This window comes from Lampris incognitus, chromosome 7 (genome assembly GCF_029633865.1).
Source record: "Lampris incognitus isolate fLamInc1 chromosome 7, fLamInc1.hap2, whole genome shotgun sequence".
Lineage (NCBI taxonomy): Eukaryota > Metazoa > Chordata > Actinopteri > Lampriformes > Lampridae > Lampris > Lampris incognitus.
Window position 1 is genome coordinate 65,405,163 of NC_079217.1, and position 18,598 is coordinate 65,423,760.

Consider the following 18,598-nt stretch of genomic DNA (forward strand, 5'->3'; position numbering starts at 1 on the left):
ATGGTGCAAATGCAAGGAGAAGAGGATAGATGAGTTTAAATGCTTGGGGTGAACTGTTCAAAGTAACGGGGAGTGCAGAAGAGAGGTGAAGAAGAGAGTGCAGGCAGGGTGGAGTGGGTGGAGAAGAGTATCAGGAGTGATGTGTGACAGAAGGGTACCAGCAAGAGTTAAAGGGAAGGTTTACAAGATGGTGGTGAGACCAGATATGTTGTATGGTTTGGAGACAGTGGCACTGATGAAAAGACAGGAGGTGGAGCTGGAGGTGGCAGAGTTGAAGATGATAAGATTTTCACTGGGAGTGACGAAGAAGGACAGGATTAGGAACGAGTATATTAGAGGGACAGCTCAGGTTGGACGGTTTGGAGACAAAGCAAGACAGACAAGATGGAGATGGTTTGGACATGTGTGGAGGAGAGATGCTGGGTATATTGGGAGAAGGATGCTGTATAGGGAGCTGCCAGGGAAGAGGAAAAGAGGAAGGCCAAAAAGGAGGTTTATGGATGTGGTGAGGGAGGACATGCAGGTGGCTGGCGTGACAGAGGAAGATGCAGAGGACAGGAAGAGATGGAATCGGATGATCCGCTGTGGCGCCCCCTAACGGGAGCAGCCGAAAGTAGTATTAGTTATAGAATAATGTTCAGTTATAGAACGATGTGGTCTAGTTGTGATCTGTATTGGTCTCTTCCAGATCTGTGTCTCCAGTGAACGAGATCCAGGACAAACCAGAGAGACGACAAACCAGACCCTTCAGGTAGGCCACAACCTTTTAATTTGTAAAGGCTAGTCTCATTGTATCGTAAAGTTAATTAATGCAAGTATAGAGAGAATTTCCCTGCCAAAGAGCAAAAGCGCTCCAAGAAACCATGAAGGGATTCTACAGATTCCAACCATAAGAGAACCACTGAAGGTTCCCTGAAGAACAATTTTGCAATGGTTTTATGATTCCAGATGGCTCTCCAGCTATCCTTTAGAAATCTTTTCTTTTCAACAGAGGAAGCGGAAGAATGATAGACTCTCCTCTACACCCGAGAGGAGTTTTATAGTTTCAGATGTAGATAATTACTTATTGGGGTATTATAGCCAATAGCTCTTGGTGTAACAGGGCTGCTGGATTGTTTGTTCTATTTCCCTGTTTTTGTGTTCACATACCTGATCGTTATCTTCAGCCCATATTAGCTTGTGAGTAATCTAGAACCGTTCAACATTAGCCCAGGGCTAAATTCTAGATTCCTGGTAGACCTGTGAATTCACTGGGCAAACTGAGTTACTGGAAGCGCTAAAGCCTTCCTTTAGAAAGGTGTCGGAGGTTTTTAAATATTTTGAGTAAATCCAACCAATAAATCCTTTGGTTCTTTGTAGGTCAGCGTCTGCAACCTCTCCACGGATTCTTAATTCCATCAAGGAGCTGTTTGAGTGAGTTCTGTCCTCTTCTAGTTTTATCTCTGCCATCAACGTAACAATCTTATCTATGGTTAGACTCCGCCATTCCAAGCCTGTGTAGGCAGGCTCTTACTGAGCTGGTTCGACATTGTCAGGATATCTTTTTGATAGTCGCTTACACATAACCAATCAGTGTCATTTACAGTGACCTGGTCGTTGTTATCAGCTAACTCTGTCCAGCTGTGAGTGTGAGAATGTTAAAGGAGTACATGAAAGACAAACAGATCCAGAAATTTCTCTGGAGGGGAACAAGGTCATGTACTGAATCAGTTCAAACAAACACAAAAGCCTCTTAACAGCAAAGAGTAACAGTGCTGCAGCTGGAATCACCAGAGAGGATTACTGGAACAAGATGTTAGATGGTGTTAATGTGCAGCTGTTCAACACTGTGCAGTCAGTAAGTCATCATTAGCATTGCAGGTAGATTGTGTATCTCAAACATAACAAACCACAAGATTGTGAAGAGACCTCACTCTCTGCAACCAGCGCTACAGGATCATCCAGAAATCATGACAGCTTTTCAGATGGCTGACTGGCGAGGGCCATGCAGTACAAGTCAACTCGTTTTCAAGTCAGTTTTATTTGTATAACCCAATATCACAAATTACAAATTTGCCCCAGTGGGCTTTACAGCAAGACCATATCCCGTCCACATCGGATAAGGAACAACTCCCTAAAACCCCTTTAACAGGGAGAAAAAATAGGAAGAAACCTCAGGGAGAGCAACAGAGGAGGATCTCTCTCCCAAGACGGACAACGTGCAATGATGTTGTGTTTACACAATTTGCACAATACAACACTGAAAGAGGATAACACAGTTATAATGGAATTGTAAAATATATGAAGAATATGATGAGGATGCCAAGCAGTGTCCAGACACCATCAGAACAGCCCAGGACCTGAGCCACATGACCACCATCACCATGTAGACCTGACAGGAGGACAGACTACACATGCACACAGGGGAGACTCACATCACACCATTCACATACACAGGAGCAGAGACAAGAAAAAGCATTAGTCACACATGGGAGAGCGAAGGCAGTTATAAGTTAATATGGAGATGTCCTGTGCGCCACAGTGAATCCTCCTTCATGAGAATCAAAAGATAAGTTCACTCATTAACTCAGTCGTCTGACTTTAGCAGACTGACTGCTGGTGGGGGTGGACAGGAAAAGAGGAAGGCCAAAGAGGAGGTTTATGGATGTGAGAGAAGACATGCAGGTGGCTCGTGTGACAGAGGAAGATGCAGCGGACCGCAAGAGGTAGAAATGGATGATCCACTGTGGCGACCCTTAACTGGAGCAGCCCAAAGTAGTCGTAGTAGTAGTAGTAGATATTACATTGGAACATGCACTATGAGAAGATGTTTCATTAGAAAGCGTTACATTAGAAGGTGTTTCATAGAAGGTTTTACATTAGAAAGTGTTATATTAAAAGGCGGTACATTAGAAGGTGTTACATCAGAAAGTGTTATATTAAAAGGCGGTACATTAGAAGGTTTTACATTAGAAAGTGTTATATTAAAAGGCGGTACATTAGAAGGTGTTACATCAGAAAGTGTTGCATTAGAAGGTGTTACATTAGAAGGTGTTACATAAGGTGTTTCATTAGAAAGTGTTGCATTAGAAGGTGTTACATTAGAAAGTGTTACATTAGAAGGTGTTACATAAGGTTTTTCATTAGGTTTTTCATTAGGTAGTCTTGCATTAGAAAGTGTTACATTAGAAAGTGTTACATAAGGTTTTTCATTAGAAGGTTTTACATTAGGTGTTAAATCAGAAGGCGTTGCATTAGAAGGTGTTACATAAGGTGTTTCATTAGAAAGTGTTATATTAGGTGTTACAGTAGAAGGTGTTACATCAGAAGGTGTTACATAAGGTGTTTCATTAGAAAGTGTTACATTAGAAAGTGTTATATTAGGTGTTACATTAGAAAGTGTTACATTAGAAGGTGTTACATAAGGTGTTTCATTAGAAGGTTTTACATCAAAAAGTGTTGCATTAGAAGGTGTTACATTAGAAAATGTTATATTAGGAAGTGTTACATAAGGTTTTTCATTAGAAGGTTTTTCATTAGGTTTTGCATTAGAAAGTGTTATATTAGAAGGTGTTACATTAGAAAGTGTTACATAAGGTTTTACATTAGAAGGTGTTAAATCAGAAGGCGTTGCATTAGAAGGTGTTACATTAGAAAGTGTTACATTCGAAGGTGTTAAATCAGGTGTTGCAGTAGAAAGTGTTGCATTAGAAGGTGTTACATAAGGTTTTTCATTAGAAGGTGTTTCATCAGAAAGTGTTACATTCGAAGGTGTTACATTAGAAGGTGTTACATCAGAAAGTGTTGCATTAGAGTGTTACATTAGAAGGTGTTGCATTAGAAAGTGTTACATTAGAAGGTGTTACATTAGAGTGTTGCATTAGAGTGTTACATCAGAAGGTGTTGCATTAGAAAGTGTTACATCAGAAAGTGTTGCATTAGAGTGTTACATCAGAAGGTGTTGCATTAGAAAGTGTTACATCAGAAGGTGTTGCATTAGAGTGTTACATTAGAAGGTGTTCCATTAGAGTGTTACATCAGAAGGTGTTGCATTAGAGTGTTACGTCAGAAGGTGTTCCATTAGAGTGTTACGTCAGAAGGTGTTACATCAGAAGGTGTTACATCAGAAGGTGTTTCATTAGAAAGTGTTACATTAGGTGTATCAGAATATGTTACGTTAAGAGGAAGGCAGATGGGGGATGTGAACTGATTTGTCTTGTTTTCAGAGAGCAGGTGTCCTTCCCTCCATCTGTCACCTTCTATCTTTTCGGGTCATCAGCTGTTAACAGAAGTGGATTTGCAAGTCCGATCAGAAGGGAGGAATGCTGCTGTGCATGGCTTTGTTCTCATGTCAGACATCTGGGGCCGTGTCACTTCTCGTTAAATAGGAAACCGGCTGTAGACGCCAGCGGTCTTCTCACATCCACATCGCTTCTTTTCACATTGATTCAGATGCTGCTGCTCATTGAGTTCAGGTGTCCAGTGTTAAAACTTTGAAAGCTGCTTTTCATGTGGCTTTGTCACACAGGGGAGATTGACAGCTCTGAGATCACAGGAGGTTTTACAGAGTCCATCTTTCAGCTGAAAGGCATTTAGTTTTGTGTTATTCCTCCTGAATGCTGCCCTCCAGTGTTCAGAGATGTGAACAACAACAACAAATCAAAATGAAAAGACAAACTGATTCAAATAGAAAGGTAGTGATAGACAGTGTGTCAGTAGAAATCAGTTTACTGTGATGACTGTATAGTTTACTGAGACAGACAAAGACAGAGTCAGTCAGTCACTTCAGCTCCTGTGTTTTTAAATGGACAAATCTGACTTGTTTTAATCAGTACCACTCAGCAACGCCTACTGATATTTACTAGTCACATTGTTATTTACCAGTCACATTGTGGTATTTACTAGTTATAGCTACTAGTCACATTATATTTACTAGTCATAATATGTTAATTACCAGTCACATTATGGTATTTACTAGTCATATTTTTACTAGTTACATTATGATACTTACTAGTTTTATCTACTAGTCACATTATGGTATTTACTAGTGATATTATGGTATTTGCTAGTTATAATATTCACTATATTATAATATTCACTTGTCAAATTATATTTGCTAGTCATATTATGGTATTTACTAGTTATAATATTCACTAGTCAAGTTATGTTACTAGTCATGTTATGGTATTTACTAGTATATTATAATAACTATATTATAATATTCATGAGTCAAATTATATTTACTATTCATATGATGGTATTTACTAGTTATAATATAATATTCACTAGCCAAGTTATATTGACTAGTCATTTATGGTATTTAGTAGTTATGATAATCACTAGTCAAATTATATTTCCTAGTTATATTATTCACTAGTCATGGTATTTACTAGTTATTATAATATTAACTATATTATAATATTCATGAGTCAAATTATATTTACTAGTCATGTTATGGTATTTAGTAGTTATAATATTCACTAGTCAAATTATATTTACTAGTCATATTATGGTATTTAGTAGTTATGATAATCACAAGTCAAATTATATTTACTAGTCATGGTATTTACTAGTTATATTATTCACGAGTCAAATTATGATACTAGTTATGGCATTTACTAGTTATTATAATATTCACTAGTCAAATTATTATATTTACTAGTCATGGTATTAACTAGTTAGTTATATTATGATATCTACTATTCATGTTGTTGTTGTTCTTACTAGTCTTATGCTGATACTTACTAGTCATACATATGTTCTCATCGTAAATACCATATTTGCTACTCAAATTGTGACATTTACTAGTCATGTTATTATTCAGAGGAATTACAGAACATACTGGACACCTTTAGAAAGGCATACAAGCAGCTTGGCCTGGCCATTAATGTAAAAAAGACCCATATCCTCTACCAACCCCCACCCAACAGAAATATGCCTGCTCTGCCCCCATCCATCTCTGCAGACAACACCAGACTCGAAAACAGAACAGTTCCCATATCTTGGCAGGCTTCTCTCCTCCAAAGCCACCAGTGACATTGAAATACACCATCGTCTCAGTTGTGTCAGCCGGGCCTTCTCAAGATTGAGTAAAAGGGTTTTTGAAAACCACGATCTTCAGTCCGGAACAAAAATTCTGGTGTACAAAGCGGTGGTGCTGCCCACCCTACTGTATGGGTCAGAAACCTGGACCACATATAGCAGACACCTGAAGGCACTCGAGGCACACCAACAGCGATGCCTCAGGAAGATCCTTAAGATCAGCTGGGAAGATAAGCGCAACAACTTCAGCGTCCTCGAGGAGGCCAACATGCCCACTATAACTGCCACCATCGCACAACATCAGCTGAGATGGACTGGCCATGTCCTCCACATGTCTGACTCTCACCTCCCAAAACAAGTCCTTTACTCTCAGCTCGTGACAGGACACCGTGCCCCAGCAGGACAAAAGAAGTGATAGAAAGATAACATCAAGACCCACATCAAAAGGTTTGGCATTGACCTTAACACCTGGGAACAAGCAAAACAAAACCCTGGAGGCCTGGAGACTGGCTGTCCTTGAGGGTGCTGGGTGCTACCACCATGACCTCCACTGTGCTGCTGAAAACAAGCACAGACTCCGAAAGGAGCGAGTTACCAGAAAGGTCCAAACCACATCCACAACCACTTCTTCACACCCTTGCCCACATTGCCCCAAAATATGCAGCTCCAGGACCGGCCTCTACACCCACCTGAAGACCCACAAGGACCAAGAAGGAGGACAGTCATACTCGACCCCGAGTGACCACCGATGATGATAATATATTTACTGGTGATATTGGGATATTAGACATACCATCATATTTACTGATGATATTATGATATTTACATGTTATGGTATAATGTTTATTAGTCATTATGATATGTAGCAGTCATGTTGCCACATTTTCTAGTGATTTTATGATATTTACTAGTCATACTATATATACTGATGATATTATGGTATTTATATGATATGGTGTAATATTTATTAGTCATTATGATATGTAGTGGCTTTGTGATATTTACTAGTCATACCGTGATATTTACTGATGATATTATGATATTTACTAGTCATACCGTGATATTTACTGATGATATTATATTTACTAGTCACACCGTGATATTTACTGATGATATTATGATATTTACTAGTCACACCGTGATATTTAATGATGATATTATGATATTTACTAGTCACACCGTGATATTTACTGATGATATTATGATATTTACTAGTCACACCGTGATATTTACTAGTTACGGTGTGCTTCAGAAAAGCAGAAGTATCATCATCATCACACTGCAGCCTGTAACAGCAGGACTGAAATGTTCTTCTGTTTGCATGTAAACACCTCAGCCCACCTGTTCGTGTCGTCATGTTTTTGGATCACTTTTTTCTGTTTGGACGGGTAATGTATTGGACCTGGTTCCTGTGTGTGTGTGTGTGTGTGTGTAGAAGGAAGCGGCGTGGCAGCTCGGTGTGCGGTGTGGAGGAGGACTTGGTCTCTCGGGTGGGGGTTTGCGTGGCGGCCAGACTGCCCGTCAGAGCCCTTCATGTGCTGGTAGGTCTGCTGTTTAGCATGCGGGTGACTAGAAGCCCGGCGGGTTGCAGGGCTGTGGGGCATTTATACACCTGGTTAATGTACACTTCATATCAGTGTCATAACACTACTGGTTTGCTATTTGACATTAGAAACAGAACTTTTAAACAAACAGAACTACTACAGAGACAGAACTATTATAGAAACAGAACTATTATACATATATATCTTCACATCTTCACATCATATCATATCTTCACCTCGTATCTTCGTATCGTATCTTCATATCAGGGCTGTATCTCCTTCCGTGAACCGGAAGGAAGGAGTGACATCTCACGTCATATGAGGAAGTCCTGTTTGCTTCATTTGCATATGACCAGTATGAGAGTTAATTAAAGACCAGACCTGATCTGTTGACAGGCAGTGAGAGAGACAGACAGACAGACAGATAGCGAGAGAGACAGACAGATGATCTCATCCCAACCCCACAAGTCACTTTACACCCTGCACGGCGATCTTCTTACTGGAGCTTTAACACACACACACACACAGTGGGAGGAATGTACTTCCTGCTTTTTGCTGACAGGACAAAGTGTCTCTGTTTTAAACACAAGCCTCCTCTGTCTCATCTCAACTCTCTCCCCATGTCTCCCTCTCTCTGTCTGTCTCTCTCATCTCCCTCTTTCTCTCTGTCTGTCTCTCTGTATCTCCCTCTATCTTCCTCTTTCTCTCTGTCTGTCTCTCTCATCTCCCTCTTTCCCTCTTTCTCTCTGTCTGTCTCTCTGTATCTCCCTCTTTCTCTGTCTGGCTCCCTCTCTATCTCTAGCTCTCTCTGTCTGTCTGTCTCTCCCTCTCTCTCTCTGTCTCTGTCACACACACACTCTCTCTCTCTCTCTCTCTCTGTCTCTGTCACACACATACACACACACTCTGTCTGTCTCTGTCTCTCGCTGTCTCACACACACACTCTCTCTCTCTCTCTCTCTCTCTCGCTCATAAATTGTCATGACAGTTTAAAACACGGGACAATGGAATTTAACATGTGAGGGATTCTTCATAATACAAACTGCTCTTACAAAAAAACAAAATGAAAACCAACATGTTGTCATCCATGTGTGGTGTCCTGCTGTCTGTCTCACTGGAGACTGGAGCTTCATGCTCTGCTGTCTGGAGGGAGAAAGGACACTTTATGTATTGGGAGAGTGGCTTGTATGGTAAAATATTCTCCTTGAATTTCTGTTTGTTTGTCGCAGTCTCTTCTCTGTGTCATCCTTGTTAACAGCCAAACAGTTCAGATACTCTGTCCCAGTGTACTGACTGTTCAGAGACTACCAGTTCAGATACTCTGTCTCAGTGTACTCACTGTTCAGAGACTAGCAGTTCAGATGCTCTCTCTAAATGTACTGACTGTTCAGGCTAACAGTTCAGATACTCTGTCCCTGTGCTCTGACTGTTCAGAGACCAGCAGTTCAGATGCTCTCTCTAAATGTACTGACTGTTCAGGCTAACAGTTCAGATACTCTGTCTCAGTGTACTGACTGTTGGGAGACTAACAGTTCAGATACTCTGTCCCAGTGTACTGACTGTTGGGAGACTAACAGTTCAGATACTCTGTCTCAGTGTACTGATTGTTTGGAGAATAACAGTTCAGATACTCTGTCCAAGTGTACTGACTGTTCGGAGAATACCAGTTCAGATACTCTGTCCAAGTGTACCGACTGTTCGGAGACTAATGGTTCAGATACTCTGTCCCAGTGTACTGACTGTTGGGAGACTAACAGTTCAGATACTCTGTCTCAGTGTACTGATTGTTTGGAGAATAACAGTTCAGATACTCTGTCCAAGTGTACTGACTGTTCGGAGAATAACAGTTCAGATACTCTGTCCAAGTGTACCGACTGTTCGGAGACTAATGGTTCAGATACTCTGTCCCAGTGTACTGACTGTTGGGAGACTAACAGTTCAGATACTCTGGCCCAGTGTACCGACTGTTGGGAGGCTAACAGTTCAGATACTCTGGCCCAGTGTACCGACTGTTGGGAGACTAACAGTTCAGATACTCTGGCCCAGTGTGCTTACTGTTCAGAGACTAACGGCTGTGTGTTTTCAGTGAGGGGTTATTTGCTAAAGAGTGGCTGTTGTGCTGCCTCCCTGTCTCGTAGGAAGCTCATGAGCAGGGCATCAATGCTGTCAAGTTCAGCACCACCCTACTGGCCACCGGAGGTACTGACCGTCTCATCAAACTCTGGGATATCAAAGCAGGTACGGCACAGTCTCCATGGCAACCAGATGGAATATGGGCTGGAGTGGAAAAAAAAAATCTCTTCTTGGCAGATACGAAGAGTCTATATGAAAATTATACGTGATGCTGTTTGAAAATCATAAATTCGGGGCGGGGGCATCCAGGTAGCATAGTGGTCTATTTAATTGTCTGACAACACGGGGGTCACCAGTTAGAATCCCTGTGTTGCCTCCAGCTTCATCAGGCGTCCCTACAAACACAGTTGGCCGTGTCTGCAGGTGGGAAGCCGGATGTGGGTACGTATCCTGGTCTCTGCACTAGCGCCTCCTCTAGTCGGTCGGGGTGCCTGTTCAGGGGGGAGGGGGAACTGGGGGGAATAGTGTGATCCTCCCATGTGCTACGTACATCCCCCTGGTGAAACTCCCCACTGTCCGGTGAAAAGAAGCGGCTGGTGACTCCACATGTATGGGAGGAGGCATGTGGTAGTCTGCAGCCCTCCCTGGATCAGCAGAGGGGGTGGAGCAGTGACCGGGACGGCTTGGAAGAGTGGGGTAATTGGTCGGGTACAATTGGGGGGGGGGGGTCCACAAAAACAAAAAAGAAAATTGTAAATTCAGCTTCAGATGGTTATATTGTCAGACAGTCACAGTAACTACCGTAGAGGACCAGGTAATAACTCAACACATTACCTTTCTATTTAGTGGAATAGAACTTCACCTTGCTTTCTACTGTTTCCAGGAATGCTTCACCACAGAGGGACGCTAGATGGCAGTACAGAGGGCATCACCAGCATCGAGTTTGATCCAGTGGTAGGTACGCTCCCCTCCCAGTCGCAACGCAGGCTGCTCTGTCCAACTACCCTCACCATCCTCTACAGCTACACCCCTTAATACCCTTTATACACGGACGCTGCCCTCACCATCCTCTACAGCTACACCCCTTAATACCCTTTATACACGGACGCTGCCCTCACCATCCTCTACATCTACACCCCTTAATACCCTTTATACACGGACGCTGCCCTCACCATCCTCTACATCTACACCCCTTAATACCCTTTATACACGGACGCTGCCCTCACCATCCTCTACATCTACACCCCTTAATACCCTTTATACACGGACGCTGCCCTCACCATCCTCTACATCTACACCCCTTAATACCCTTTATACACGGACGCTGCCCTCACCATCCTCTACATCTACACCCCTTAATACCCTTTATACACGGACGCTGCCCTCACCATCCTCTACATCTACACCCCTTAATACCCTTTATACACGGACGCTGCCCTCACCATCCTCTACAGCTACACCCCTTAATACCCTTTATACACGGACGCTGCCCTCACCATCCTCTACATCTACACCCCTTAATACCCTTTATACACGGACGCTGCCCTCACCATCCTCTACATCTACACCCCTTAATACCCTTTATACACGGACGCTGCCCTCACCATCCTCTACATCTACACCCCTTTATACACGGACGCTGCCCTCACCATCCTCTACATCTACACCCCTTAATACCCTTTATACACGGACGCTGCCCTCACCATCCTCTACATCTACACCCCTTAATACCCTTTATACACGGACGCTGCGCTCACCATCCTCTACATCTACACCCCTTAATACCCTTTATACACGGACGCTGCCCTCACCATCCTCTACATCTACACCCCTTAATACCCTTTATACACGGACGCTGCCCTCACCATCCTCTACATCTACACCCCTTAATACCCTTTATACACGGACGCTGCCCTCACCATCCTCTACATTGGGGTGGGCAGTCTCATCCAGAAAGGGCCGGTGTGGGTGCAGGTTTTTGTTCCAACCAAGCAGTTCCACACCTGATCCCACTAATCAACCAGCAGAGTCTTTGCTGAGGAACCTGATTAGGAGACACTGGTGTGTAACTGCTTGGTTGGAACAAAAACCTTCACCCACACCAGCCCTTTCTGGATGAGACTGCCCACCCCTGGTCTACATCCATCCATTATCCGAACCGCTTATCCTGCTCTCAGGTGGCAGGGATGCTGGAGTCTATCCCAGCAGTCATTGGGCAGCAGGTGGGACACACCTGGACGGGCCACCAGGCCATCACAGGGCCCACACACACACCTAGGGACAATGTAGTACGGCTGAGTCACCTGACCTACATGTCTTTGGACTGTGGGAGGAAACCGGAGCATCTGGAGGAAACCCACACAGACATGGGGAGAACATGCAAACTCCACACAGAGGACGACCTGGGACGACCCCCCAAGGTTGGACTACCCCGACGCTTGAACCCAGGACCTTCTTGCTGTGAGGCGACCGTGCTAACCACTGCACCACCTTGCCGCCTCCTCTACATCTACACCCCTTTATACCCTTTATACATGTGTGAAGGGCACAGGCTTTCTGGTATATTTTTTCAGACTCGGAGCCATCAGACGAATCAGGCTGTGGAAGATTTTGTTAACCAAGTCATGAGGAGGACAATTTCCCCAGAGGAAAGGTTTTGCATCACAAGATAATTAGTGGGGTGGGTACATATTATCAGCAGGGGGCACTGTACTGCAGGTAGAGAAGTACCCTTAAAGCAGTGCCTGCTGTTATCTGGGAATCAGACTGCAGTGCGTCTCTGAGCCGGCATGGAAAGTTATTTTACCTGCAACATGCGGATCCTCTACTGCGGCGGGGGGGGGGGGGGGGTTGGTTCAGAGCTCTGTCCTTCAGCAGGGGAGGACCTGGAGGTTCGCCTCAGTTTGATGTCTCTGGTTTTGACACATTCCGTCAGTGCAGAAGCAGAATCGTGGCCCTGCGCAGGTGTTTGACCTGCGGTCTCCTCCGTCCCTGCACGGCTCTTAGAGCTGTCGGGTCAACGAGGCCCCCGGGGGCCTCCAGCAGCTCTGCGCTCTCGCTAACGCTGCCGTCATCTCTCCTTCTGGAACCAACCGCTGACTGACAGAAACACACACAAAAAACGTCATGCACAGATGAACAGAGAGAGGGGGAGAGGGGGGAGACACCCTCCCCTTCCAGAGACTTCTCTGAGTCACGTCCGGATTCACCGCCCTCGCTGTTCTTGGACGTCCACATCTGAAGCCCCCCTTCACAACCGAGCAGCCCGATGAAATGCACCAGCATGTACACACCGCTTCTCCTTCACATCCACCTACACACGGTAGAATGAACTAATACGAATAAATTAATATAAAGTAGTAATTAATCAGAATAAATTAATATCAACTAATAAGCGATACGAATAAATTACTATAAATGCATAACTAGCGTGAATAAATTACTATAAATGAATAATTAATGTGAATAAATTGATACTGACACATGCACACCGTTGCCGAGGCCTGCTCTTTAGTATGAGCTGGTTGCTGCACTAGCGTCTCCTCTGGTCGGTCGGGGCGCCTGTTCAGGGGGGAGGGGGAACTGGGGGGAATAGCATGATCCTCCCACGTGCTACGTCCCCCTGGTGAAACTCCTCACTGTCAGGTGAACAGAAGCGGCTGGTGACTCCACATGTATGGGAGGAGGCATGTGGTAGTCTGCAGCCCTCCCCGGATCAGCAGAGGGGGTGGAGCAGAGACCGGGACGGCTCGGGAGAGTGGGGTAATTGGCCAGGTACAATTGTTCCCCCTCCCCCCTGAACAGGCGCCCCGACCGACCAGAGGAGGTGCTAGTGCACCGACCAGGACACAAACACATCCAGCTACCCACCCGCAGACACGGCCAATTGTGTCTGTAGGGACGCCCGACCAAGCCGGAGGGTAACACGGGGATTCGAACAGGTGATCCCCATGTTGGTAAGCAATGGAATAGACCGCTACGCCACCTGGACACCCCAAAATTAAAATTTTAACAACTTAATACTATTTTTCAACAATTTAAAATGGCCGCCGTCCAACGCCTGTAAATACTGCAGCGCCTCGGTGGTAGTCATGGTGCGTCCGTAACGGCGTCTGTAACCAGACATGTTGGACATAATCACACATCAAGTTTAGACTATTTCTCTGCACTGGAGGGCGCTAGTGTGTTTCTAGGACAGAGCAACGAACTTCACGAAGGAAATGACGCCACCGACACACGTCATAAATACCGACATATGACGTGCACCATCACACACAAATCAAGAGACGGTCATTTTGACCGCTCATGGTCGTTTTAGGTAGATCTTATCATAACGTTTTTTGTGCAATTGATCTAAAACTCATTGTAATGCAAATATATGCAGTTTTAGGAGCATTCAGGGAGCGGCAGGTCTGTATCTTTTTTTTTTTTCATGAAGTTATGAAACTTTGAAAATCCACAAGGGTCATAATGACGGTCTTGGTTCTGGTGTTAAATCTCAGCATGTCTGAATGGATGTAGCTGTCTGACCAGGGTCCATACAAAGTCTGGGTCAAGTCTGCTCATTCCCACCGTCACACTGTTGTACTACATGTGTGCCCCTCCCTCAGTTACAATAGGGCACCACATTTTTCCACAAAGGTTTCATTCTTTATAATTCATCTGTAGAAGACAACATGTGTCGTTATTGTTGTAACTTCTGTCATGGGCGGGTTTGGAAGAGTTTCATGATTCTTTGTCGTGTTATAGTTTTGTCTTGATGCTCAGTAGTCCAGGTAAGGAAGTCACAGCAAGTTGAGTCAGCTCACCTGGACACCGTGTAGGATGAACTGATTCACTTTCTGTGTATTCTGTCTTCATGAGTACTGCAGTTAGTTGTGTTTTCTCAGTGTCCTTGGTGTAAAGACCCTGCAGAGTACTATATACATGTTAGACCAGGTCTCGCTCATGCTCCTTTGAAACTATAAAGCAATCACAGATCCCTGGTATCACTGGTGTCACTGTGGTTACTGATTAAAAAGGAGGAAGATAGAATGGCACTTTATATCTGGGTTATGTGGGACTTAAAACAGGACAAAACTTAACATACAGTCTGATGGTGACTCTGTGTGTGTGTGTGATTTTTTTTTTTTTAGGGGATGAGGATTTTGGCTGCCTCATACGACAAGTCAGCCCTGTTGTGGCGCCTGGATGGGTCCGTTCTCCAGGTAACCACGTTAAAACCTCCCATCATGCTCTGGGCTCTGGTGAAATTTAAAGTAATACACTTCAGATATTTCTACATATGGACAGTAAATTATACAAATGACTGCATATATATATATAGTGGAGTCCCCTAAGGTTCAATCCTAGGACCATCTCTATTCAGTCTATATGCTCTTGCTAGGTCAGGTTATGAGAGATAACAATATCACTTACCATACTTATGCTGATGACACTCAACTCTATATAGCTCCATCACCAAATGACTGTCGATTTGCTGTGCCAGTGCACTGAGGAAGGCAATGACTGGATATGCCAGAATTTCCTTCAGCTAAATAAGGGCTGAGATAATGATCTGCGGTGCCATCTGAGATAATGATCTGTGGATAATGATCTGCGGTGCCATCTGAGATGATGATCTGTGGTGCCATCTGAGATAACTACCTTTGGTGCTAAAAGTTATCCCACACCTTGACTCCCTGTCAAAGATATTGGTGTTATTATGGATTCAGATCCACACTGAGTCATTAACTAAATCAGCTTACTGTCATGTTAACAGCATAGCAAGACTTGGAGTACTCGTGTCGCAAGACTTGGCGAGACTTGTTCATGCCTTTGTTTCTCGTAGGTTAGATAACTGTAATGCTCTTTCCAGGTCTCCCTAACAAAGCTCTCAGGCAGCTACAGCTTGTCCATAAAGCTGCTGCTAGAGTTTCAACAAAGACCAAAAGCTCTGAACACAATCCACCAGTTCACAGACCCCTGCACTGGCTCCCCGTGTGTCACAGAACTGATGTCAGAATACTGCTGCTCATCTCTAGATCACGTTCGATACTTGCTCCAACACTGACCACTTTTAAATCCAGGTTAAAAACAATGTTCACCATCACTTTCTGCTACGCTTGAAGCCTCGCACTACATTTTATTTTTATTCTTTGAACGTTCTTTTTAAATCCTGTTTTATTGTAAAACATGTTATTTTATTTGTTTTCAGGTGGAGCACAGTGAGTCTGCTGCCTCGTGTGTAAAGTAGCTGTATAGATAAAGTTGTCTTGTTTTCCTGGTATTTCCTGTCTCCAGGTGACGCTAACGGGTCATTCTCGTAAAGTGACGTCTGCTAAGTTTAAATGCGGCCTACACCAGGTGGTAACAGGAAGTGCAGACCGGACCGTAAAACTGTGGGATGTTCACCGAGCAGCTTGTAAGTCTCTGACTGTCCGTCTGGCTGACTGTCTGTTTTTCTGGCTGACTGGCTGTTTGTCTGACTGACTGTGTCTAACTGGCTGGCTGGCAGTTGGTTCTGCCACACAAACAGTGTGTATTTCATGCTGGTGGTGGATGAGCTGGAACCTGAAAGCTGTCTGTCAGTCTCACATCACACAGTAAGTCCATATGAATCTGAGTCACCTCACATTTCACACAGCCGCCGTGGGTTAGAGGCCAACCAACCACCCAAACACATCGATGAGTGTCCGTAAGGGAGCTGTGGTTAAAAGTGTGTAAATAGAGGGTGCTGTGCTGTGGTGCAGTGCATTACATGTGTAGATAGGGGGTGCTGTGTGTTGTGGTGCAGTGTAATACATGTGTAAATAGGGGGTGCTGTGTTGTGGTGCAGTGTAATACATGTGTAAATAGGGGGTGCTGTGTTGTGGTGCATTGTAATACATGTGTAAATAGGGGGTGCTGTGTGGTGTGTTGCAGTGTGTTACTGGTATAAATAAGGGGTGCTGTGAGTTACACGTGTAAATAGGGGGTGCTGTGTGTTGTGTTGCAGTGTGTTACATGTGTAAATAGGGGGTGCGTTGCAGTGTGTTACATGTGTAAATAGGGGGTGCTGTGTGGTGTGTTGCAGGCATTCACACCATTGCGGCGGAGTCGTACTGCAGTGATCTGGTCTGCTGTGATAACTGCATCGTCAGCGGTCACTATGACAGCAAGATTCGCCTCTGGGATACCAGGTAACCATGACAACCACCGCTCAGCATCAGAATATGGCCCCCTCAGTTCATTCCTTCCTCCTAGCAGGAATCAGCTGCTGCTGTCCCAGAGCGAAGCCAGGGGGTGCCGGGCCGTCCTGGTTCTGTGCTGGAGACACCAGCAGGACTTCAGCTGTGAGGCAGAAATGAAATTCATGTGGAAACGCTCATGATGTAACAAATCCCGCCCACATATTCATCCATACTCGCACACGTTGAACATCGTCATCATTTAGCTCAGGGGTAGAATGGATCTAGTTTCGTTTCACTGCCTTCAAATTCAATCTTAACCCCCCCCCCCCACACACACAGAGTACCACAGCGGCAGTCTTATCGGGCAGCAGAATCGGTTTCCATTGTTAAGATGATTTGTTACCATGGTTACTGCTCCCCGACTTCGGAGGACTAGAAGGAAGTTCTGTCACTTCTTTATCATCCATCATCATTCTATGTATTTCACTGCATACTACAGTATTTTGGGCTACCTGGGGTTCTGTAGCTATGCTGGGTTTGTGGGTAATCAAGCTGGGATGTAACTGATGCCATGCTGTAGTCCTGCTCAGTCTACATGGTCTATTCAAATACAAAGTAGACCGTCTACAACACCACAGTCAGGGACACAGACAAGTGCTGAGATGTGGTAAGCATGGAGTTAAGCAATAGATTAATCTAAAATTCTGAGTGATGTCTTCATAACCTACATTTAAGTTAATAAAGAATAAATATGGAGGGGGATCCAGGTGGCGTGGCGGTCTATTCCGTTGCCTACCAACACGAGGATCGCCAGTTCGAATCCCCGTGTTACCTCAAGCCTGGACGGGCGTCCCTACAGACAGAATTGGCCGTGTCTACGGGTAGGAAGCCGGATGTGAGTATGTGTCCTGATCACTGCACTAGCGCCTCCTCTGGTCGGTCGGGGCGCCTGTTCGGGGGGGTGGAACTGGGGGGAATAGTGTGATCCTCCCACGCGCTACGTCCCCCCTGGTGAAACCCCTCACTGCCAGGTGAAAAGAAGCGGCTGGTGACTCCACATGTATGGGAGGAGGCATGTGGTAGTCTGCAGCCCTCCCCGGATCGGCAGAGGGGGTGGAGCAGAGACCGGGACGGCTCGGAAGAGTGGAGCAATTGTTTAGTGTAGTCCGTTTTGGTATTCCACCTTCCTCCACAGAACAAAATAGTCCGAACAGGTTAACGAACTTTGTACATATCACGCTCCCTTTTTAAAACTTCATCCTCCTCTTCTTCATGGTGGCAAACCTGCCCAGCACTTTGTCTTTGTCAGTATGTACAGCCCGCTCAACACACAGCAAAGTGAGGCAACAAAATGTGTTCTTTTAACTGAATTTATCATTATGCATTTCATATACATAGATATGTTTATATATAGCATATACTTTATATTATTATTTATGGGGCGGCACAGTGGTTAGCGTGGTCGCCTCCTGGGTTTGAGCCCCGGGGTAGTCCAACCTTGGGGGTCGTCCCGGGTCATCGTCTGTGTGGGTTTCCTCCCACAGTCCAAACACATGTAGGGCAGGTGAATCAGCCATACTAAATTGTCCCAAGGTATGAATGTGTGTGTGTGTCTGTCAGCCCTGTGACTGTCTGGCGGCCTGTCCAGGGTGTCTCCCCGCCTGCCGCCCAATAACTGCTGGGATAGGCTCCAGCCTCCCCGCGACCCTGAGAGCAGGATAAGCGGTTCAGATAATGGCTGGCTGGTCAACAGTTCAGCGGTGTGAGTGAAGGCTTTTCTCCCTACCAAGCAGTTCCACACCTGATCCC

General features: G+C 44.8%; 1 protein-coding gene across 1 annotated transcript in view; it reads left to right on the top strand.

Moving 5' to 3' along the window:
* Nucleotides 1-18,598, top strand: part of LOC130115765 (protein Atg16l2) — a 55,329-nt gene that overhangs the window by 20,581 nt on the left and 16,150 nt on the right. The window contains exons 7-14 of the mRNA XM_056283583.1: nt 689-751; nt 1,360-1,413; nt 7,457-7,562; nt 9,704-9,803; nt 10,522-10,592; nt 14,774-14,845; nt 15,921-16,041; nt 16,693-16,798. Coding sequence (XP_056139558.1) covers nt 689-751; nt 1,360-1,413; nt 7,457-7,562; nt 9,704-9,803; nt 10,522-10,592; nt 14,774-14,845; nt 15,921-16,041; nt 16,693-16,798 — 693 coding nt within the window. The remainder of the gene's footprint in view (nt 1-688; nt 752-1,359; nt 1,414-7,456; nt 7,563-9,703; nt 9,804-10,521; nt 10,593-14,773; nt 14,846-15,920; nt 16,042-16,692; nt 16,799-18,598) is intronic.